At 45.7% G+C, this 25,222-nt stretch overlaps 1 protein-coding gene across 1 annotated transcript in view; it reads left to right on the top strand.

Moving 5' to 3' along the window:
* Positions 1-25,222, top strand: part of LOC146833096 (A.superbus venom factor 1-like) — a 663,114-nt gene that overhangs the window by 261,888 nt on the left and 376,004 nt on the right. Inside the window, exons 8-9 of the mRNA XM_085600729.1 lie at positions 3,503-3,605; positions 3,821-3,941. Of these exons, the coding sequence (XP_085456855.1) occupies positions 3,503-3,605; positions 3,821-3,941 (224 nt within the window). The remainder of the gene's footprint in view (positions 1-3,502; positions 3,606-3,820; positions 3,942-25,222) is intronic.

The raw sequence follows: 25,222 nt of genomic DNA, 5'->3' as shown, positions 1-25,222 counted from the left end.
AGACTACTGCAGCTCACTGTACGTTGGCATCCAGCAGCACCTGCTGCAAAAACTTCAATCCCTTCAAAACGCAGCAGCCCGGCTTCTAATGAAAATTCCAAAATTCAGTCCATTCTCCAAAATCATCTTTAGCCTCCACCTGCTGCCAGTCAGTGAGAGTATTACATTCTAAGCTCTTTTCTCGATCCATAAAGCTCTTCATAAGGTGTAAGAAACTGGCTCTATATAAACTACACCAAAATGAGGTATAGTGTGTATAGAGTCCAAGTGTCCCCAGAGGTAGACAGAGGTTAAAGTTAGATAGAACCTTACTCTCTGTTTGTGGTAGAGTGGACGAGCAGTAAGCAATATCAGAGGACAGTGTTAAGCATTTTATGTACACACTCAGTCAGCAAATGAATTCACACACTCAAGAACTGAACTTTAGGCCAATTGTTTTTGTATAAAAATATTCTTTTAGGTATTTTATTTCTAGAACCAAGCAAGCCTGGCACAGGTAAGCAATAAATAAATTGCAGCAATAAATGCTAAATGTTATACAGTTGTATTGCAATTGTAAATGCACTTTGGTTGACTTACAGTATTGTTTCAGGGAAATGCAATCACGTGTAAATAGAGTACATAGACTTCAATTGGATTTTCAGTAAAATGACAGGTAAGTTACTTTTGGATTACTTTTCTTACTCAGTGCTGTATGCCTGGATGCAGCACTGGGACATTTCCTGTAAACAGGTTAGTAAAAGTTTTGGTTAAATCGTACAATTTGAAAGCATTTCTTTAGTTTTTAAAACTCCACACTTTTTTCAGGAAAAAGTGTCAATGTTATCCTATGGAGGAAAAACAGGTTATCGATTCTTAGGTAAGTATTCGACTGTGGGAGTTAAGGTTCTGGGGTTAGACTCAGGGGTCCCCCAGGGTCAGGGATGCACTGTTGTTGCACCCTCAGCGGCACTAGGGCGGCCGGGTCCAGTGTGTTGAGTCCCAATGTTATTCTATGGAGGATAGGAGGTCTCCGGTTGGTGGCTGCTGGCAAGCAGGCCACGGGGTTGTGGGAGAAAAGCTCCTGGACTTTAGCTCAGGGCAAATGGGGAAACAAGTAGGCACAAAAAGTGCACCCTCAGTGGCACTGGGGCAGCCGGGTGCAGAATGCTGTTTCGACGTCGGGCGCCCTGTTGTTTTCTACGGAGAACCTCCGGTTTGAAGAAAAACTTCAGGCTCAGGGACGAGGATCTTCTGGGTGTGACCACCACTTCGAGGGGTAAGTTAGGATGTCGTGGGTTGGTTAGGCAGTGTTGGTTTGGGCACACAAGGCCGTGGGGCGTCGGGTGCAGGGGTGCCTTTTAGGGTCGGATTTTCTTACCCGCTCTGGTCGTGGTAGAGGAGATCCTCTGGATTGAGACTGCAGGCATCGTCTGGAGGCTTGAGGCAGGTCAGGAGTCATCGGATCTCGGGTCAGGATCGCCGGGGTGACCTCCTCGGGGGGTGTTTTTCCACTCGGGCTCGGGCCGGGTGCGGCTGGTGTAGAGTGGGCTGGATTTGCGGTATCCAGCCGGAGCCAGAAGCTGCAGTTTGAACAAGTCCGGTGTTCACGGGAGATTCAGCCTTTGAAGTGAAGGCAGTCAGGTCCTCCGGGGTTTTTGAGGTTGCTGGCGGCAGGACACACCGGGATTTCGCAGGAGCAGGTTCGAGGGGAGACAGGCCTGTAGGGCTGGGGCCAAGTCAATGGGCGTCGTCCTTTTGTCAGCTCTGCACGTCTCTTCTGTCCTTCTTCTTATCTTCTTTCTTGTCGTTTCTGGATCTGAGGAAGCAAGGTTCAGGGTGCCCCCTAAATACAAGATTTAGGGGTGTTACAGGTCGGTAAAGGTCAGGGACCAATGGGTCCCTTCCCTGGGGTGGGAACACCCCCTATTCTGCCACTTTCCAGTGGGAGGAGGGCAGGAGCCTGTCCCTGGTTGGCTGGGTCCCCTCATCCTCAAGATGGAGGGGACTCAAGGTTGTGGCTTCACCTCGCCTCCCCCACCTGCGGGGTGGAGTTGGCAGAGGTGGGCACACCTCCCTTCCTTGCTTGTTTTTCCCGCCAGTTCTCCCACCCAAAGTGGGGGGTAGAACCAGTGGGGACCAGTTGCTGAAAGCAGAAAATGGTCTGGAGAGGCTCACAAAGGCGGCATGCCTTTGAAGCTTCTCCTTCGTGAACCCTGCCCATCCTGGGGGAGGAGGCTTGGCACCTCGTCCCAGGATGTGCATTGTTTCAGGCCCCCCAGAGCAGCAGCTCTCGACACAGGGGTCCAGAAACATGTCTGTTGGTGGCAGCCTAAGCAGCCACTCAGTCAGGTCACTAGAAGTTGGTCGAGTTTCAGGGGGCATCTCTAAGATGCCCTCTGTTGTGCATTTTACATTAAATCCCACACTGGCATCAGTGTGGGTTTAATGTGCTGAGAAGTTTGATACCAAACTTCCCAGTTTTTAGTGTAGCCATTATGGTGCTGTGGAGTTCGTAATGACAAACTCCCAGCACCATATACTCTTAATGGCAACGCTGCACTTACAATGCCCAAGAATGGACTTGGGCACTGTAGGGGCACAGGGCTCATGCCCCCGTGCCCTCACCACTGGCATAGTGCACCCAGCTGGAGGGGTGGCTGACCAAGGCCAGAGCAGTGCTTTGTAGACATGGCACACAGGGATGTGTGCCATGTCGACTTTTCACTTTGTTTTGCACCAAAACACTCAGTCTGCAAAGGCAGTGTGTGAGTGTAGTGGTACAGGATCTCTAAGGGTGGCACAATAAGTGCTGAAGCCCTTAGAGGCATTCTCTGGTCACAGTGCCCTGGATACCTGTGGTACCAGTTACCAGGGGCTGACCTGTGGCCAGAGATGCCAATTGGGTTTGTTTTGGGGAAAGAACACAGGCCCTGGGAACCTGATTGGCAGGGACCCAGGGCACACCAAGCAAAAGTGCATCAGTAGTCTGGCAAAAAGTGGGGGGTTACTGTAACAGAAACCCACTTTCCTACATAAGGCTGGCCTTAAATACTTCTAAAAGATCTTTGCTGGCATGTGCCCAGCCGCAACATTCTGTCCAGCTTAGCTAAGCTGGTGATCATCCACAAAACTAATAAAGCCCAATGGGGTGGTAGGAGTTTCTCCTATTCTGCCAGTAAATTAACAAACTCCCTGTCCTTCCAAGAAAGATCCCAGTCAAATGTGCTACAATTCAGGAAAATGCTAAAAACTTGGCTCTTCTCACTCTCTCCCAAATAGGTCTCTGTTTTTGTTGACTGTCTTTTTGATGCTTGCACCAAGACTCCTCCAAGCATTCACATGCTCGGCAAGCTTTTGACTTACTTATTACACCAAAATATAGTTAAAGTGTGACCAATTCCACTTTGAAGCCTGCTGTCACCTTAAACTTTCCTATTTATTACAATTTATATCCAGTGTGTCGCTGAACTACATGATGAATACTTTTGTGGATAAACTGAACACTCTTCTCTTCCAACAGGTATCTGTATGGGAAGCCAGTAGAGGGTGATGCCTTTGTTGTTTTCGGGGTAAAGTTTGAGGATGATAAGAGAAGCATGCCAAAATCCCTTCAAAGAATCACGGTAAAGTCCTCAATAGAAAATCATGTTATCTGGTTGTCCACACATATTTTGTCAGTTCTTGTAATAATAATGCAGAGACACCACTTATGCTCTTTCTCAATCTGTATTATTTTGATTTCCTTAGATATGTTTACACTTACATTTACACAGTCTTGCAGCTACTACATGTGACCATAGTTCCTTCACCATATCTGCACTGTATCATGTCGTTGCAGATACAAGATGGCAGCGGAAAAGCAAAACTGACCAGACAGATGTTGATAGATAATTTTAAAGACATTAATGAACTTGTTGATCGCAGCATCTATGTTTCTGTTACTGTCATAACAGCAGCGGGTAAGTGGAATACATTTGTGGAGAACAAATGCTGTTTTGCACTATTTTTGTTCATATGAAGAACTGAACTCTGAAACTAGTGTTCAACCAAGTATCTAGGTAGCTCGTCTAGGACATTCCTTCAGATCACCGTCTACTGAGACCATCTATATTGCTTACATTCTTGCATAGTGCATTCATTCAGATCGCCTTTATTAATAGTCAAGTTTAGAGTTAATCAAGCCTCTCTCCCTTTCTACTGGATCTCCACACAGAGCCTCAGTTCAGTCAGTTTCAGAAGAGTGAATCACCATACATCAATAAGCTGATGATACCCAACTTTACATGAGAATTTCCATTCTTTCAAACAAGGCAACTTTGAGAGTATTTCTGAAACTCGTTTGTCTTAAAATTCAAACTTGCAAAAACAGTTCCACCTCTGCTACCATAGAGAACCTCCTAAAGCTGAAAAAATGTGGCTTGCTCTACTCGTCTTTAAGCATATCCCATAAATGACATCATCAAGGAACTCCTCCTCGTTTAATCTTTGGACAAACATTACTTTGTTACTTCACTTATCACAATTGGCTAAATCTGCCTCTTTCAACTCTTCCAGCTTATGAAAGTCAGGCCTACTATCCATTTCTCTTACTTTAGGGGTGATGTACACACTTAGGGGCCAATTACGATTGCGGAAGGCCCGTCACCGCAGCCATGCGGTGGCGGTCCTTCCGCAATCGTACCGCGATTTCCCCCGCCACATTACAATGGCGTAGGGAATCGCGCTCAGACCGAAGCGGACTTAAAGATCGTCCGCCACGGGTCCGCCAAAAGAAATCTTGCAGATTGCCTTGTGGATGGATACCATAGCCCTAAATGGTGGCGGTGCCTAGCAGGCACCATCCACCAAATTAGGATGATTGCAAATGCAGGCCTTTCCATGGCGGCATCGAGGAGATTAGTTACGGGGGCCTGTTGCCAGCCCCCCTTGTGTTGGGGGAGGTCAAGGAGCACTTGGGGGGTACCCATGGTACCCTCCTACAGATTAGAGCACTACCTGGCAGGCACCTTGTGGTGCCTGCCACGTAGTACTGTGAAATGCACATGTCATTTGGACATCGTGGTGGGTGCTGCTGTCAGCAGCACCCGCCGCAATGTTAAAAATCAAGATCAGACTGCCATGGTGGCGGTCGCATCCTGATCGGGTATGCGGGACCACCCCATGCATGGTGGACGGTCCCGGTTTACACCAGGATGGCGGACAGACTCCAGTCCCTCCGCAATCCTAATAAGCCCCTTAGTTTTATGATACTTTGACAGTACCACTGACCTATTGGCTTTCCTCGCAAAAGTCTTCCAGCCCTCTGAAGGATTTTCTTGAACTAGCTGCCTTGTCAAAGGCATCAAAAAGGGGAAGCTAATCACTCCTATTCTTAGAGAACTCCACTGGCTCTACCTCAAAGCCATAGTAAGCTTTAGAATGGCCTGCACCATAAAAATGCTCTGTGACCCGGTCTACCACAGAAATATACTCCACATCATGGGAGGAGAATGAGGCTTTGTAGGTAAATCCATTCTCCTATTGGAAATTTCTAACATCAAAAAATCAAACCCTCTCAAGCAGGCCTTGACTTGCCAAGTACCAAGATATTTGGAATCACTCGCCAGAAGAAGTCAGACAAAATTTCAATTCACTAGCCTTCAGAAAATATCCAAAAGACAACTCATTTAAATTACATCTAAGGAATAACAATCTCCATTCCTCAATCCACTGTTCTGGTTTCACTTTGGTATTTTGTATATTGTTGTTGTGTCTGAAGCACTCTGCTGCCTTTGTGGCTGTGGCCATGTCACAAACGAAAACTAAAGAAAAAAGAGAGAAAGAAAGAGAGAAAGTAAGAATAAAAGAGAAAGAGAAAAAGATAAGGAACAAACAAAGTGAAAGAGAAAAAATTAAAGGAAAAAAGGAGAAAAAAAAGATAAAGAGGGAAATATCTAGAAAAAGACAAGAAAGGATAGAAAAAGGCAAAGAAAGAGAAATAGAGAAAGAAAAGAAAGTATTCTCCCTAATGTTAACAATTTGGTTGTAAATCCAGATGTTTGTGTGGACCAGTCTATCCGAGCTGGCCTGCTGGCTCCCATTACTTTAGTTTCACATCTTAACATCTAAAAGAAGACTCATTGAAGGAGAATGTGGTTGGTGAATTAGTTGTATGGTGGAAGTAGATGCATAGGGCTAAGAATGCAATGAGTAATGTATATATATGTTCACATTAGTAGACTCATTGGAAGATTAAAACGTCCAGGATGATAAGCAGCTATCTTCAAAACTCTAGAAACCTCATTAAAATATTTATTAACATACCTCTGCAATACTCATGGATGTTTCTAATTGCATAGGCCATCCAATGCGTAGTATTTTTCGCACGTGGTGTTGCCCTATAGCCTTCCTTGCATAATACACCAGCAAAACATATGCTGGAAAGATACTCAAGAAATAATCTTAGTGTCCGTATTAAAGTCAGAATAATTTGTGTCATCATTTTAATCTAGGGTGAAAATTAAATTAATTATATACAAAGTAATGTATTCTGAAATGCATTATTATAACAAATAAAGTGTAATGTAAGGATTGGCATTAGGGTTACAATAATATATCACTGTCTAATGTTTGTATTAGATTTAATGAAAAATAGGTTTAGGCTTATGGGAGAGTGTTAGTTTATTAAAAAAAAAAAAAATTCATATAAATTAGGGTTGGGGATTAAGGGTTAGTGTTTGAATAGAGAAACATTATTTTAATTATACAACTTAAAATTACTATTATGTAAACTGACTGTAATTGCATTTAAAAAAAGACATTGCAAATGTTAATCATCATGGAAAGGTTCAGGAATATGGATGACGTATAAGTAAACATAGTAAACGGTGAAGTGATGGTAATTTCAGTGTTAAGTACAGGTAGGGTAAGTAACAGTAGGAAGAAGTAAAGAAAGTGAAGTAAAGGTAATAGTAGTCAAAACATGGACTTACAACCTAACTTGACCTTGACTCTCTAGGAGAAGATGCCACCCATTGTGGAATACAAAAGTAACAAGAGACTATCCATCTTACAATGGAGAAAATCCTTGCTTTTTTCAGGTTTATATGAAAAATGCAGAGTAGGTTACATTAAGTGAACAGAAAATAGGATTTTAGCAGTTAGTGGTGGTGACACAGGGCCTGATTTAGAAAGCATCAGAAATGGTACTCTGTTTGAAAGGTGACAGAGTACCGTATTAATAGTACAGACATGCCACCCACCTCATTTAGAGTCAGGCATACCTTCAGCAAGTCAGCTTGGAGACTACTCCGTTTATGCTACTGATATATGCTCAGAATTTTGCCATTTGTCCACCCACCCTACTAACAGTTGGTAAACAAATTGCAAGTTTATTCTTTTGCTTACCACCATCCAGAACATGGCAGTAAGTGAAAAGAAAAACATATAAATCACCCTCATGCCGTGGAAGAAAACTCTCATGGCAAAGGGGTGATTGCTTTTTCTAGTTTTATAAAGAAATTCCAACTTTTTGTTTTTAATGAGAAATTAAATTGAAAGTGTGCTGTAAAGCTTTGTTATTGTGACAAAGCTGTATGGCACACTTTCAATGCATTGACAGGAACTTGGAGCTTGGAGCGTGCATGGCTCAAGCAAAATTTGGAGAATATATCCAAGTAAAAAGAAGCTATGAAAAATATCATAGGGTCTGTTGTGATGCCTGCTCATTCTTCAATGCTAAAAAAATTGGTAGTACATCGAACTCTTGTATAGAGCTGTTTGAAAAAGTCATGGTTCTCTAATATGAATTCACAGTGAAAAAACAAAGGACAAGAGGCGTTGGACCTGACCTTCCTGTTTGTGCATTTGTCTGCCGGCTACGTGCCATCCCACCTGTGACCTTTCATCATTTACCTCAGGCCTAAGTTGCAGAGCCTGACTGACCACATATGTCAGAGTCGAGGTGATGGAGAGTTCATGATGAGCGAATTTGAGTATAGCGATGCGATTTCATTAGTATATGCTAGTGTATCATTATAAGCATTGGCATTGATTTGATCAATATCAACATTCCCCCTTCTAGTTGAATTTTCAACTACATTATCTAACCTATACTTCATGACAATCACATTAATGGGGGCATGTTGTTCTTCAGTTTTGACTTTTACTTCTTTCCTAGTTACTTGCATTCTACATAGTTTGAGGAAAGCATTTTTACAGCAGGAAACCCCCAATTGCAGGAAACCACACAAGAAAAATGAACATATGAAAATGGGCAACAGTGATGTTCACAGTCAGGTCAGCCACCACGGGAGCAAGGGAAACCATTTCATGCCTGCCCAAGGACACCTCCCTCTTCACTCTTGCCTCTTTATAAATGGTGCAATGATTGAATGCAAGAGTCACTGTCCCGCTATCAAGGTCATTACCTACAAAAAACATGCAGCGGGCACACCGACCATGGCATACACTCCTCCCTCCATTGCTGTCAAAACATATCAATGTTGGATCACCATGAGGCGAATTTCTCCCAGTTCTTCCGTGATCGCATTAAGGCTAAGCTATTCATCATCTTGAGCCTCTCTCACCTAATTATCGTTAACCTGTGGGCATTCGCTTTCGTCTCCACTGTGAAGAAGGGTATGGACCCTCCTGCGTTGATTTGTGTGTCGAAAACAGTCTGAGGGCCTCATTTACAAGACCCTTGCACTGCTGGTGCGTTACTTTTTTGATGCACCCGCAGCCCAATGGTCTTGTCCATATTTATAAGGCCATGTAAAGTCACCCTGCTCTGCGGCGTGAAAGGGGCGTTCCATGGGAGTTGCTGTGGGTGTTCCATGCAACATCCATGGAACCTAATACATTCCCAGATTTACATTATTTTGTGTAAAGCTGGGAATATATCAGAATCCTACGCCTCCCCAGGGGAGGCGTAGGAGTGGCACATCGAAAAGAAATACTTTTATTTCTCCTCTTTTTTTCCCTCTTTCTATGCATGCGCATTCTGCATCACGCTTAGAAAGAGAAAAATGCCAATGATAATTGCTTTTGTGCAGAATGGTGTCCCTTCTTGCACAGAAACAATGATCCCCGCAATGCAGGCACCCTTGCAACATGACGTAATGGTGTATGCGCTGGCGCTTGGCAGCCAATCATGCGCCAGCGCAGGAAAGCACACGGATGAGTTGTATTGTTGTTAATAGAACACATCCCTGTGCTTTTAAAATAACTCCGCTCAGTGCAGCAAAATGGCTTGCAGCTCCACGCTGCGTCATTTTGTGGTAAATGAGGCCCTGAATTCTTCTGGATTGTCCTTGTACAGAGCCCAGATAAAATAATCAGCAGTTCTTTTTCTCAAGCCTGATGCAGTCGTCTTCTTCCTTAGCGGGTGCTGGTGCAACTCGAACAGATGTTGTCCTGGAATGACCAGGGTTGGGGTGTGTATTGTGATGAGGGAGCAGAGTGCACGCCATCTGGGGATGAGCTGAGTGTAAGCAAACTTGCCACATTGCCAAGATGTGCCCATCAGCATTGATGTGCCCCATTGCATGCCTGGAATGTGCAGCACTGTTCCACAATTCTCATTTGTTCACAGTGGAATGGTTCCTTTACCTCTGAAACACAAGGAATACAGTGTAAGTTTCTGTACAATTAAGGTTTGTCTCTTCCCTTCTAACTAGGCCTGGGCGGAACTCGCAAAGTTTTACTTTGCGGTATTCCGCTGAGTTATTCCAAATTTCATGAAGCAAAAAAGCAAAACATGCGTCTGTGGCGCCTTGCCCAAACTAATGCCTTGTACTGAGTACTGCCTTGTGTATACGAGCAGATGGAGTGATGATGTCACATTTATCTTATTCATGAAGCAGTGTCCTTGGCAAAGACTGGGCTCCGCTGGAATGCGCCCTGCTTGCTGTCCTGCCTGACAGCAGTTGTGTGCTCTGTCAGTGCGGAGAACAAGGGGCAGTCTGAGTTTCTGCAGCCTGTAGAAGAGAGCCAAAAGTAAGAACACCTCCCGGCTGCGCTGTAGCAGGGTGGAGCGGGTTTCCTCTCAGCTCTCACCAGTAATACCTTGGCACACAGTGCATCAGCACACCCAGTTGTGTTGGGTGCTTAGGCGGATGGATAGGCCAATACATCTAGTGAGAGAGAATGAAGCATAGACACGAGCACAAGGGGCACATTATTTGATACATGCAATGGCAGGACAACATGACAGCCTTAATCTTGTACACTACTTCATCCTGGGTGTTCTCTGATAGTCCCTCGTTCCTGTCAGCATTGCCGCTCAGCTCTTACTGAATCTCTCGCCACAACAATCCAATGTGCACTGCATACGGGATCACCTTCGCCTGCTCCCCAGAAAATGAAGTCCTCCCTTGCACGAGCAGACAGAAGCAGTAGATCCCAGAGCATGAACGGCAGGCTTGGACTACAAAAAAACTGTAAGCAGAGCCGAACAATGGCAGTCAGATCGGAGCGCTGCTGCTTCTGCCTGCGGCAGGGCTGTTTCTTAATGTGGTGGTTAGTACGCATGAATTGAGAATGATTCAGTTGTGCATGGAGATGGTGCAAAGCTTCAGATTTCGACGCAGGGTCGGTGGGGGCACTGGTAAACTCTGCTCCGCTGCGGTTGATGGAGTTTTTGCCAAACTCTGTGCTCCAACCAGAGAGCGGAGTGGTGAAACTCCATGAAATCCACCAGTGGAGTGGAGTTTACCATCCACCCCTACTTCTAACCACATATATCTATTCAACTCAGTACCCCAGATTTCCTGACCTGAGGTATCTATGCTGCTGTTCAACCCTCCCCTATGAGACTCATTTCCCTTTGTATCATCAAGGTGGATGGCCCTAAACTGGAACTCCATGTCTGTGTCTGGGCTCCATTTGTTATTAAAGAAGACTGCTCCAGAAATGCGAATGGCCACCCTGTAACCACAGATGGAAGTGGGAGTTGACATGTTGTTTTGTGCATTGGTGTGGTGGTTTAGCTGCCTCCAAGAATCGCTTTTCTGGAAGGTTTCGGGGACAAACAAAATCCTCCCCTATAGTACCCCTATCTAGCTCTTCTTGAGTGTCGCTAGGCTCAGTGAAAAGGTACAATGTTGTGGGATTGGTCTCGTATCGGGTCAGATTCACTAATACTCTATGGGGTTCTACTCTGTTGGGTTGTATCTTGGCCCTAATCCTATATACATATAGGTGGAGAAGGCATTTTTGTGTTTTCGGGGGCTACCTCTTGGAACAAGTAAAGCCTATCTATACCTACTGCATGCAGTATCAGCGAACAGATGTAATATGACCTGGCTGTTGTCTTGGAGACCACTTTGGTCTTGTGCTTATACCACATTTTGTGTAAGAGGGTGCTGTGCATTGCATGTGGAATGCTTGTGTTGGATTCGGTGAAATTATAAGTGATTTGGGACAGGTCCCTAAGCAAGCGTGGTGATAGTTTTGGGTGGATTTAATCAGACTGGGCAGTACTTTGATGATGAATTGATGTGGAAACAGCCATAGTAAACAGAGGGTACACTGCAGGTCATTGCAGGTCTTGAGACTGGATCCAGGGGAGGTGTTGGTAATCCTCTGGCAATTGGGAGTGTCTTTAGTCTACAAAGTTTACAGCAAGAAAGTTAATTGTACAGTTTGTAGTTCTTAATTCACACACTGTAGACCCTGTTGGGATGATGTTGTTGCCTCTGAAAAGGTCATGCATTTTGATGTTCAATTGCCAACCTGTTGAATAGGAGCTACGTTTGTTTGCTCAGTAAAAAAACAGTGCATTATTGCATGTGGCGTAATTTTCCTTTGGAGTTCCTGTGCTTTTCTTTTGATGGGTGTGCTTTTTTCCCCATTTATTCGTGCATTATGGTTCATGGGATGCATACATTTTTATGGCTTGTTGGGCCTCCCCCTCTCAGTACCTAGCTGCTAGTTAGGTTTGTGGAACATTTTTATGAGGTAGTTTCGTGAACATGGGGTGGTATCAACTTTAGCTAGGGTTCCATTGGTGTCGCCAGACCCTCACTCCAAAGGGGTAAATTGGGGTGCCACCAGTGCGGGTGGTGTTTTTAACCTACATGTGCACTGGGCAATGTGTAAAGAGGGGACGTGTTGCAATTGAATGCTGTTGGCGATCACAACTTGCCCTGAGGTCACATGCATACCCCTCTAATCCCTGCATGTGGTGTGCAATGTGACCCTCTCACATTTTATCGGTCTTTTAGGTGCCTCCCTAGATCTCACGTGATTGGCTATCCAAATTTATCAGGAAAGAATGGAGGTGCTCGGAAAGCTGTCCTATGGCCTCCGTGTGTTTCTGATATTGTGGTGTCTGAGGTTAGTCATACTGTTTCCTTCAGATGGCATGTGTATAGCCTGGTGTGTTGGCTGAATGCTAAGCCTGATATGGGGGGAGCACATTCTCAAGTTCTAATCTCGCACTGAGATGTGATGAATGTTTGTGGATTTCCTTTTCCCTGGCAACCCCCTCTCCCTTGTACCCTTCTCTTCCTGGGTAGTTGGATCTGCAGTTCCCAGCTGTGGCCAGGGACCCCTAACCAACTACACGCTTCTTTTGTTATTCTGGAAGGGCATGACTCAGTGAGCAGGCTTTTGGATGCTTGGGAAATTTTGGGTGAGAAGGGAGGAGAAAATATTGCTGCATGGAGAATCCGGAAACAAAGGTCAAGAATTCCTCGAAGTTGGGGGGTGGAGCCAAGTAGCCCATCATGGCAGACATGCTCTGAGAGAGCTCCGCCGGCCCATTAACCATCCTCCATAATCCTACCTGAAATCACCCTGGAACTGTCGCTGTGACGACAGTCCCGACTCGGTGGTATCTGGGGAAGACGAGCAAGCCGATTCCCGGGTCCTGTGGCACGTGCCGTGCAGGCTGCCATCTGGATTGCCGCAGCTGGACAGGCGTGATCAGCTGGAAATCAGCAGACCTGGGGCACACCACAGATCGGTAAGGCATGCGGCTGCCTCTGAAGACTTCAGATGCCCTGACTGACTGAGATGAGGCATGAGCCGATGCTACAGCGTGGGAGAGCCCCATAGTGAGGCCAGGTCTGCAGACGGCTGTGAGACGGGGCACGATATGTGGCCTGAGGTGCTGTGCAGGGCCGGGGCCTGGGGCACCGGAGTGGCACATACTTGAAGATGTTGCCGCTGCCTAGGCTGGTTGCATTGGCCGTGAGTGTGATACGAGCGAGAGGCGCGGAGTCACGGAGGGAGACCTGATAGTGCCCACACTTCTGGAGCTGCTTATTAATGGGGACTGTGGCAGTGGCTCGCCTGTGACAAGGTGGGGGCCTGCGGCGCCATCAGGCCCAGGTGGAGTCAGCAGCCTGTGTCCGGAGCGGCACCGGTGCCAATAGCTTATGTCGTTGGGAGCAGAGAGACGCCACCGCGACCCCGACCAGTGACATCCAGGATGCCTTCCCTGGGTGTTCCCGATAAATTAAGGTGAGGCACCCACAGGGGGGGCATACTCCCGATCGTGGAACCGGCCGGACTAGGTTTCAGTGCGGCGTGCGTCCAGGTGGGGGCCCTCCCTCAGCCTCCACTTATCGTTTAGGGCCCCGGACTGGGGGTGGATACTGGGGGCGGCCCCCTGTTGGATTCAGCTGGCTCTGGTGGGCTGAGGGCTCTGCTGGGAGGACACACAGACCACTCTGGAGGGATTAGGACCGTGGAGCCGACTCCAGATCACACATCCACCCCCGCCCTACAGCGACGTGGGGCGGTGAACTCTGTAATCGGAGCATCATTCGGCCACCGGGGTGCACGCATGGTGCTGAGCCCGGTGGTGTGGCTGGAGCTGCAGGGGGGCCTAGGAGCCGCTCAGGTCCCTGGGCTGTGATATCAGCAACCCTTCAGCAGCTGAGGCCCTGTGGCAAACTGTGCAGCTCCAGGTTGTCCTGTTCTGCAGTGCGGAAACAACGAGCCCAGCTGGGGCGGCTGGCCAGGACTGCTGTGGGGTCGAATGTGCAGTAGGAACTTGCGATACAGACCTTCATGACACTGACGGCCCACCATGTCTAAGGATAAAGCATCAGGATCCGTCTCGAAGCAGAGCACCCTGGACTACTTCACAGCCACGGAGGCACAATCCATGGATAATCCCGATGCTGCCCCTAGTTTACCGGATAATGCCGCCCTCCTGGATGTTACATATGTTCTGATTTGCCTCGTTCTCTTAGTTAAGTGCTGCATAGCTAAAATGCCCTTAGAACTATATAGTCCAGGATTGTTTGATACAATGCTTCACCTCATCATGACACAATTGCAGCAGAACCTATAGTACACTCTTGTTGCAGGAGACACATATGCTTGGCACTAAGGCCCCCTGTCTAACCCGATATGGATTCATACATGCTTTTCATGCAGGATTCAATAGGGGTTCCAGAGGTGTCGTCATTCTGATTCACCGTAGACTCACGTTTACACTGATATAGAAGTGGGTTGATGTACATGGTCGCTACATCTTCATACATGGGACAGTGACTAGGGAGCACCATGTATTTGGCAGTGTTTACGCCCCCGCCCCCTTGTCAGAAATTTTTGGACCACGCTGCACGGGGTCGATATTACTTTTTGCACCACTGAATACAGACAACGAAGACAGTCGCTCATTCAGTTAGAAGCGCAAATTATGACCATGGACTGTTTAGCCATTGGTGAAGACGGGGCTGCGGCGCGCCGGCAGCTGCGTCTGTTTTAGCAGCGGTATCATAACAGTTTGATGGGTCTAGGGAAGGAGATCCTAGGGAGGAGCAGGCTTTAGTTCCATCATCGGCAAACTAGATGGACATTTAGAGCTTGGTCATCAGGTCTCGCCCTAATATGTTGGCCAGGAATGAGGGAAAGTATTATAACTGTTCCCTCACACTATTTCCTCCTACATCTAACTCAGGAGGTTCAATGAAGGGGATCCATGTCACCGTACCTGAGAACCCTTGCACAACTGCAATATTTCCTAATAAGGGGTCTATCTCTTCCCGCAGGCATGACCTTGTCACTCCCATGTCTATTAGGAAATTGTAAAGTGTGATGTTCAAAAGTACAGTGACTGTTTGATCTTCCTCTGATCACCCTAGGGTGGACAGTAGGGGGTGTGTGTTTTTGGATGCCGCTTCTACTTCTGACATAGATTCCCTATTCCCCCCCGTCAGCTGGGCTAAAACCTGTATCCTCATCCTTGGCATTGCATCCCGGGGGACTGGGGCCCTCCCCCTTGCTAGTTGTATCACTGTCCAACACAGCTATGAATCTCCCTATTACCCAAGTGTGTTCACCTGACCCCTTTGCAAGTGCGGGTTCTTCGCTCCGCTGGTGTTCACGACAGGGGGTTGAACTTCAGGGAGTTCTGGCACTGGATTGGGTTGGTGCTGGGTCTGCCTCAGCCTGCTGGCCTGTTAGCCTCGTGTGCCTAGACCTAACAGTTTGTTTAGGGGACCCTGCAACTCCCTCAACTGGCGGGTTGGTGTATCCTAATGGGGGATGGCTGGCATCGGGGAGAGCACCTCCATTCCTGCATATGGTGGGGGAGTCGCAAAAACTTTACTTGTTGTCTGTGGGATAGGGTTATTGGTCTAGGCCTCCTCGAAGATAGCCCACAGCTCTAATAGTGCCGCTCTCCTGTCCTCCTTCTGTCCTGCGTATTTGTTCCATATGTGTGTCCTCATGCATTCAATTATGTTAGCATCGAAGGTTCCCTCTTCTGGCCACGGAAACACATATGCCTTAGTGTGTGCGTGCCATTCACAGCAATACTAGTTAAGTGTTTTTGCCTGTGTGGGGATCCTGATTTGTATGCGTTTTAGTGGCGACTCCATAATAAGTTGGGTTATTTTCATGGGACAGATAAACTCTAATTTTCCTGGGTTTTTGGGAATTTTTAAGTTCTACTCTGGTCGTGGGGAAATATTATACTCAGGGTTTGCTGGTCTATGAGCTAAACACTTTTTACAGATGCATCAATATATACATTTAACAAACACAAATAGAAATGCATATGAAGGGTCACAACCTAGAAGATAGTGCAATTGTTAAAGAGTCATGAAATTGGCAGCAAATAGCAGACTTTACTGTGATATGAAGTAATGATTGGGAAAATAGCAACTCCTTCATACAGCACTTTGAGACTTTGTCAAAACCCAATATTTAGACAAAATACAATTGCATTAATCTACCAGCACCACAGTATCAAATCACCACACCATCAAGTACCTTGTTCCTAGTGCATGCTATCCTGTGACCAGGAGAAGCCCTGCATAGTATAAAGGACTAGGTAAGCCCGATTTTCTGTCAATATTATCTCCAGGATAAAAGAAATTAACTTTTTTTTGTGGTGAAAAGGAGTAACTCGAAAAACCACAGGTCTGTCTTCTTCAAACGCAAGCTACACCTGATCTCCCAGATCCAAATCTTTTCCTAACGTCCGAATTGCACCCTGTTTCACACCCAGGGGCTTAGTGTACTATCTGTATCACGGGCAGCGGTCCAAGCGAGCAACACTTCTCACTTCTTTCAGATACCACATGAACTTAAAAGCATTCCTGCCTCCGTCCCCATACTGGCGACAGTGCCATTAGCAAACCAACAGGCAAGACAGTTGTCATGTGAACCCTGTATGTTGTCCAGATAAATATGTAGCTACATCATAGTCTATTCAATCAAACACAGTAGGTTTTTGTACAGATAGAATTCTGAACTCACACATTTGAAAGTGCTTTCATATGCAATTATGAAGAAAAAAGAATTTTGGTGAAAGCAAATATTTGCCTAAGATTACACATGTTAAGCTGGGAAGCCGCAATTTATACAAGTTTTCTGGTTTTACTTTGTACAAATCTGTTTGTCTCTCCTTTTGAAGTTAATGCTTTGTTTTTACCTCTTTGCGCATTTGCTGCAGTTTTTATATAGTGCAAACTCTACCTTGAAGGTATTGGAGTTTTACATGCTCACTAACTACATAACACAAGGTCACATTCATGTTTTTTAAGGCACTGGGGAGATTAAGTAATCTACCCAGAATGTCGAGCCAGCCGAAAGACTCGAAGCAGGTTCCCCAGTTCCAAAGCCTGCAGATCAAGCCTTAAGGCCACGTTCTGGGTATTGTATTGTATTGTAATTGCATGTATATAGCGCTTACTACCCCTGACGAGGCGTCAAAGCGCTTTTTTGGCAAGTAGCACGCTACTCCGGAACCCATAAGGATTAGTGTTGAATTAGTATAGTGAAATATAAAAGTAATTTGAGTGGTGGGTAGGTTAGTCAGTTATTTGGATTTGGAAGACAGCGGCAGGATAGAAGAGGGAAAAAGGTCTGCATTTATATAGCGCTTGTTACCCCTGATGGGGTGTTGAAGCACTTTTTTCTGCGAGTAGCACGCTACTCAGGAACCCATAAAGGAATAGTGGTGAATTAGTATAGTGAAATATGAAAGTAATTTGAGTGATGGATATTAGTCAGTTATTTGGATTGAAAAGGATAGCGTTGGGATAGAAGCGGGAAAAAGGTTTGCATTTATATAGCGCTTGTTACCCCCGATGGGGTGTTAAAGCGCTTTTGTTTGCGAGTAGCACTCTACTCCAGAACCTATTAAAGGATTAGTGTTGAATTAGTATAGTGAAATATGAAAGTAATTTGAGTGGTGGATATGTTAGTCAGTTACTTGGATTGAGAAGGGTAGCAGAGGGATAGAAGAAGGACAAAGGTTTGCATATATATAGTGCTTGTTACCCCTGATGAGGTGTTGAAGCGCTTTTTTATGCGAGTAGCACGCTACTCTGGAACCCATAAAGGATTAGTGGGGAATTAGTATAGTGAAATATGAAATTTGAGAAGTGGACATGTTAGTCTGTGTTTTTTGATTGAAAAGGATAGTGGAGGAATAGAAGAGTAAAGGATTAATACTTTTTAATTTTGGAGGTTATAGCAGTTGTAGGAAGCTTGGGATCAGTAAAAAGGGATGTGGAAGGGAATAGTCAGAGGGAAGAGTTTAGAAAGGCTTATTTTGGGAGATCAGTATAGTAAAAGCGGTGTCAGATGGTGCAAGAAGGGGTAAAGTAGGGAAGAGTCTAGAAAGGGCTATTTTGGGGATCATAGTAGTGGTATGGGGTTTGAGATGAATGAGAGAGTGGATCTGAAGGATATATTGATAGAGGTATAGGGTGAGAAATAGGGGAGTGCATTGGATATGCTGAATTAGAAGAAAGTAATAAATATATAGATCCATAAATACATGGAAAGTATATAGATGCATAGAGGAAGGAAGTATATGTAGATTGAAGATATTGATAGAGGTATTGGGTGAGAAATAGGGTAGTTAAATGAAAACATGCAGCACAGGAAGCAAAACAGAGGCACAACGTGCTTTACAGAGCAGTATTGAGCAATGCTTCGAAGGTACACAAGCTCTACTCCATGGTACTGATTTAACTAACTTCGTAAAAAGAAGATATAGATGGAGAGACAGATAGATATATAGATAGATATCTATCTTCTAAGGCTGATACTCAGAATATTGCACTCAGCCATGCTGCCATTCCAGAGGCAGAGTGTTAGATCACTATCCCTGCACCGTGTGGTGCAGTCAGTACAGTAAATGAGCAGGGGGCAGCTAGGCATGCGCCTCCTGCATTTTCATTAGATGGTCAGCAGTAAGAGCTGGCCTTTGCTAAGTTTGCACCCTGGGCGGGGGCACAGAGACATTTGGCACCTTTGCTGATGGTAGTGGATTAAATGAGGAAGCAAGGGTCCCTTTTGTGGTCACTGGTCAATACCTAGATGAGCAGGGACTGGCCCCTGAACACAAACATCCCAGGACCTCCCCCAGCTCACCTAAATCACCGATAGCGTAGCTGCCTCACGGAAATTATGGTTTTGCTTATGTGTGCCAGCAGGGGTCAGAGGGTGAAGGGAGAGCAAGGAAGGTGGCTTAAGGAGTGTTAAAAACATTGCCTGCCGAATGATAATTAATGACTAAAACCACTTTAAACTACCAAATCAGACAGAAACCAAGAGACAGCGAGAAGTACAAGGCTCGAGCAAGATGAGAAGGGAGCAGCGGCTGTTGGCATAACCTTAATGCACACAGCTCCATGCACCCCTCAGAAAATTGGTGCCCTAGGCCTGGGCTCAGCTCTCCCATTATAAAAGCCTGCCCTGCCAGTAGTTCAACTGTGCACTGGGCTCCACTGAATTTGAAGGGTTGTCGCAGTTCTTGAGAAGCAAAGCGTCCTTTTCTTCTTCCAGGGAGTTTGGACAAATAGTGCTGTCTTCTATTTGAGGCCTGGTCTCATGGCCGTTGTCTAGACCCTGAAGTGTTTTGGATTGGGTGGAAATGACAAGGAGAACTGGTGGGTTCAAGAGAATCAAGTGAAGTTCCCACTGCAGACAGCTAGCTGATGTGTCCTTCAAGTCAAAAAGTGCACCAGGACTGACCAATGTGCTTGCTTTCTTGTTTACACTGATGGTGCAGTGGCCAGGAAGTTGTACATTTTGCAAAAATGGCTGCTGCTGCCCAGCAAATTGCGAGAGACACGCATATTTTTATTTCAATAATGGTACTGTTACCAAGGCAAACAAAAGGCAACACAGGTGGTACAAAAATGTCTCACCTAGGCTGTTCCACACTTCAAACTGTGTGGTGCAAGGAAGGATTACCAGGCTCTAAGGGATCTGTGATGGTTTGGGCCTATGCTACGACTTCCACTCTTTCTTCTTCCACATTAACCTGAATGGGCTGGAAGTCAAGGAAACCTGGGATAAATCTGTGAGACCCAACCTAGCAAGCCCAAGGGACAAGAGTAGTACCAACTCTCAGTGAAACTTTATGACCTTAAGCTACGTCAAACTGAACTATGTTCTCTTTCGATGTTATAGCTTCCAGTTTCACCACACTAAAAATTATCTTGTTTATAGCCCACATTTAGAGAAAGGCCCTGCCCTTTTATGACATGCTTATACGCCTCCCATATGGTCTGAGTGGAGTCAACCGAATTCTAATTTTCAGAGAAATATTGCTCTGTCAAGAAAACCCTCCCTAATGTGAGGAACCTTAAGATTCCAGGGACTAAGCACTGAGCCCTTGTACGGAGCAATTACAGCCCATGTGGGAGAGTAATCTGTTATTCCTCTTGGCAAATGTCGGGCTCCTGAATAATACTGCAGTTGGTGTCTGAGGGTAAAAAGGTAGTCTATTAAAGATAGGCTACCATGTGCTCCCGAATGGAACGTGTATTGCTGTGTTCTGGAATTATGAGCACGCCATATATCTGTCAGGCCAAGTGCGGATAGGAAATCAGGTAGTGGACGACGAGTAGGTCCTGTTAGTTTGAGGAGCCAACGGTCTTGTCATGGGCTAACATAGGCCCCCGCAGCCCCTGCGTTGCGGGGTGCCGCCGAGCACCAGGGGCCCCCCTCAGCGCACAGTGCAGTCATTGACAGACAGCAGTGTCCACTGGGATGAAGTTTTAAAGTTATTTTCCAGTCCCTACTCCCCTCATAATAAATGAAATGGTACGTGGTGTGCCGTGCGCAGCGCACAGCTTAGTGGTCTTCAGCCAGTGTGGGACAGGGCTGGGCTGGAATTGTCATGCGCAGTGTAAGAGGCATCTGGGGCACTGAGACTGTGATGCCATAATTAAAATTGCTAGTCACGGTCTTCTGCCTCCCGCCAGTTGCTGCCACTGGAGCTGCCGGTGACTATTAAGTAAGTGGTTGTAATTTGTCACCTTTGACACACTTCTCCCCAAGCGGCTTTTTGTGTAGTAATGAAACCAGATTGTTACACTGATCCCTCCCTTCGACCTGTGTGTCCCTTTTGTGTGCGGGGAGCTGAGCTGGATCCACTGACAGCATCACCGCCTGCCCCCTCCTCTTCCCTAACCTCTCCTCTTTTCCTGCCCCGCCTTTTGTATTTTTGTACTCTCTGTGTCACCGAACAATCGGGCCTTCGGATTGTTTCGTTGAGAAAAAGGGATTCCCAGGGATGAAACTAAAATACCTTCACGCCCTCACACATGCCTTTCACCGGCACATGAATGTGCCTTGCGGCCTAATCTGATGCATCTACACCTCTGGGCCCCCCATTTGTGCTCCTGTCCCTGTCTTTCCCCAGTAAATGTAACAGCCCATGTTGAAGAGAAGTGCAAGAGCGATATCAAGTTTACATATTTTGTACATACAAAGACAGAAAAGTGGTATATGATTTTTCAGGTGCCGTTGAAGCTTTGCATCTTACAAGTTACGAACGGGGTCGCTTAACTGCTTATTACCCAGAATGCAGTGAGTTGCAGAATGAAAGCCCAACATATGGGTCACAGATCACCAGTTGCTTACAGTTGGTATAATTATGCGAATGCTTCTGTGGTCAACATGTAGGCCAAGCTCTTCTCTTGGGTGCAAATAGTCACTGTACTGAGTGAGATCAGGGCTAACTTTAGGGAAGGCCGGCTTGTGCCCCCACACCAGGCGCCTAACTCATGGGGGGAGAACTGTGTTTTAAAATATCTTATGGGTCTAAAGGCACCTGTTTCAGAGTTTGTGTGTCTAGCAATTTTCAGGCAACAATAAAAATGTCAAGATAACTCTGGTGATTAATGTACCTGCTGGAGAGAGATTGGAGTTTTGTCTAGTGGCACTTTTAAGTAGCGCAGAAGCAGCTGCGGCCCGTTTTTACGGGCGGAAGGGCCATGCTCCCCCACCTTTTTTTCCCGACAAGAAGAGTGTCTGTCAGGCCGAACAAAGGTCAGCCTGACAACACTCTTCTTGATAAGGTCAGACAGCCAGGTGCTAAACATTTGCTATATGCACAGGCTCCTTGCTCCCTGAGCTGAACTTTGCCAGGCAGAAGATGCCACAGCTCCTGCGAGCATGACCTTTTCAGCCTGGCAAAGAACCTCAATGCTCTACCCTCGTAATGAGGGTGAGCTTCATTAGTAGACTCAGACCTGGGTGCTTCAGTTTTAAGCCCTGAAGTGCCTAGAGCTGATTGTCTATCACTGCACCTCGTCACAGAGTTGGGTGGGGTTATCAACTCTCACTGGCTCTGTCCCACTCCACTTGCCTGCTGCAAAGCAGTGTACTATTTAGTTTGCTCAATGGGTTACTGCTTCCTTCAGAGACATCCTTTTGGTACTTGTAGTTCTTGAATTACAATCCTAATATAGCACAGTGAGCTATGTACTGTCATCACATAGCTGAAGGCATACTACAACCTATAGGTTAGAAAAGTATGGTGTTTGTTATCCTAATGTTGCTAAATAGGGTTTGTTTGGGTAGCAAGAAATGTGTTTTAGTAATCCATACGTAACCCCTGTGTTAGGTTTTAACTACTGAGTTTGTACTTCTCCAGGCCAAGCCCTCTTAAAATATACTGCCTACCATTATAGATGACATGTGACTCCTCACCTTGTAGTCCTCTTTGTCATATCTAATATTCCCTATACACTGATTTACACACTTGTATGATTCATTGTCGCTGTATAATGTATGTGTGATGAAAAGTTCTCTGACACCCTACAATGTTATGAGTAGTGCTATAAAACAAATGAACTATCTGTGAGGGAGGGGCTATGAAGAGTTGAAGGGAACTGTTGAGCAGGACCACACTGGCCTACCCAGCACCAAGAGTTTCGGTGGGCTGGCAGGGTAGGATCTAGCCTCACTGAAGATGTGGTGGGTAACAGGTAAAAGTCACATGAAAGCAGGGCTCATTATGGGCTCAAGGTTCCAACAGGACCTTGAGCTGAGCCAGAGCCAGGCTTCAGGCTCGAGACTGGCTCGAGCTTTCAGTGACCCCACCTTTAAAAAACCTTGGTGTCCATCTTGACGAGCAGCTCTCAATGGAAACACAGGTTAATAAAACAGTAGCAGTATGCTATGGTCTATTAAGAAGCTCAAAGAAAATTGTTTTGATGCTTCCACAACCTTTCATCTGTACTGAGCCGACTAGACTATTGCAACGCCTTACTTCTGGTCCGTCAAGAATATCTGCTCAAAGGGATTCAAAGGATCCAGGTGCCAGCTGCTAAGCAAGTGCTAAACAATGGTTGAAGGGATTCCGCAACCTGAACGTTGCAGGAACTCCTCTGGCTCCCGGTAAAGGAGCGTTGCACATTCAAAGCCCTCTGTATACTGCATAGGGTTTTGCATGGCACAGGACCTAAGGTCTTACAGCTGAAATTAGAACCCTACAGACTAGCCCGAAGGCTGAGGTCATCTGATGCCCACCTGGTATCTGTGCCCCCTTTTAAAAAAATACGACAGGGAGGCAGAGCTTTCCAGGTTAAAGCTGCTCAAATGTGAAACAACATGGCACTAAATCTAAGGACTAATCCAAGTTTACTAAGTTTCTGGAAAAACTGAAAAACAAGGCTTTTTCCATGTACAAAGGACAACTGTTGACAAATAGACTTAGGGACAGTTTTACAAGAACTGGCACATCTCTGCACATTAGCAGAGATGTGTCAGTGAAATTGAGTCACGTAAAAAAAACCTTGCGCCACCATGGATGCGTCGCACCGTGGTGCAAGGATAGAGAGATGCGTGATGCAACTTTTGGCGTAAGGGCAGTGCATTGCTGGAATTGTGTCGCAAGCACGATGCAACTCCAGCAATGCATTTTGAGGCCTATTCCTATCATGCTGCGTCACTCCTTACACCTGCTTCAAGCAGGCGTATGGTTTTGACGCAGCAGCATCATAGAAGTGACTCAGTGAAATCTTGTAGATTTCACTGTGTCACTTTTACGAGGCTTTTTTCACGTCGAAACGCCCACCCTGCATACATTATACGTGACGCAGGTATAATGTAGCGCAGGGCTTTACAACGTGATGCATCTCCCTAGATGTTGTAAATATATTGCAACATGGCACATTGTTTACGACGCTGCTGCATCACAGAAGTGACGCAAAGGTGTTGTAATGTTGTCGCAAGGGGCTTGTAAATCTGCCCCTTAGTTTCACTTGTCCCAACAGAAGCACTCAAGAATTGATAGTCTTTCAGCGCCAAGATGTCCGCTGGGTAATAGTGTGCTTTATAAATGACTAATAATAATAATAATTTATGGAGAACTTTTCAAGCATGAAAAAAGCAGACAGTTGGCAATCCAAATTTGTCAACTTTAATAATGAGACCTCTAATATAAGATGTGTAATGAAATCCCTTATGTGGACCACGGTCACACAGTGCCTCAGGCATTGGCACCATCTTCAGATTTATTCTTTCCACTATAGGTCAATCATTGCAGATTTTGAGAAACCTCTGCTAGAACCTGAGCCATGCATCCAAAAGGGGAAAAGGCTCTTCTGTGCAAAAAATAATGAAAACTGTCAAGTGTGATCCACACCAGGTAGTGCAACAACACCTAATCAGAGGGTGCAATAAAAGGAGCATAAAAGCGGTAAATCCCAAAAGAAATGTGCAAGACCTCTGACATCCAAAGGCTCCCAAAACACCAACGGCTATTTGTGCTTGAAGGAAGATACAAAAGTGTTGACCATAAAACGGAAAACACAGATTCTCATGTCAATTTGATTCCGAAATCTATCAAAGAAAATACGCTAAGTCACTCCACGTTAAAGCCAATGATTCAAGAAGATTAAGTAATGAAGAAAACATTATGGGCTCACAAAACTCTCGGCTCCACACCCCATTTAGAGGTGGTATGAACCATAGGGTGTGTACCAGTGCAACCTCAGTTGCCACTACTGGAACAAGAATTGGTCTTGTGCCATGTTCCCTACTGGGCAGCCAGGTCTTAGTGATTGTCGACACTCTCTCTGTAGGGTTGAATGTCTATCTCTAGATTCTTCTGCCCAGGTCTGCCATGTAAGGTAAAATCAATTAATGGCCCGACGCACACCGAGAAACCTCCTTAAGTATCTCGCTCATTGATTTTTCAAAAACAAATTTCCTCTTTAAGAGATTATTTTTGAAAATAAAAACAGAAATGCTGAGCCATAACAACTGGTGCCCGCTCGCCATTTCTGTCAGCCTACTGCGGAGGCAGCTCCATTGCGGGCATGCAGATTCCTGTCAGGCAGGTGGAGATTTCTAAAGAGAGTGGGCCATCCTCCTCCCGGAGCGAACTGAGGCTTAATTTTGAGCATCTAACCTAACATTCGTTGGTTGATGACTATGGTAAGGATTGCATCATGCTACTCAACTTCAAATCCTTAAACATTATTCTTGAAACCAAAGCAGGCTTGACTGAACATGTTGACACTTTTGTGCAAATGTCTTA

The sequence above is a fragment of the Triturus cristatus genome, chromosome 4_2 (genome assembly GCF_964204655.1).
Source record: "Triturus cristatus chromosome 4_2, aTriCri1.1, whole genome shotgun sequence".
Classification (NCBI taxonomy): Eukaryota; Metazoa; Chordata; class Amphibia; order Caudata; family Salamandridae; genus Triturus; species Triturus cristatus.
Note: the sequence above shows the minus strand (reverse complement) of the source record. Positions and strands in the feature narration are given on the sequence as shown.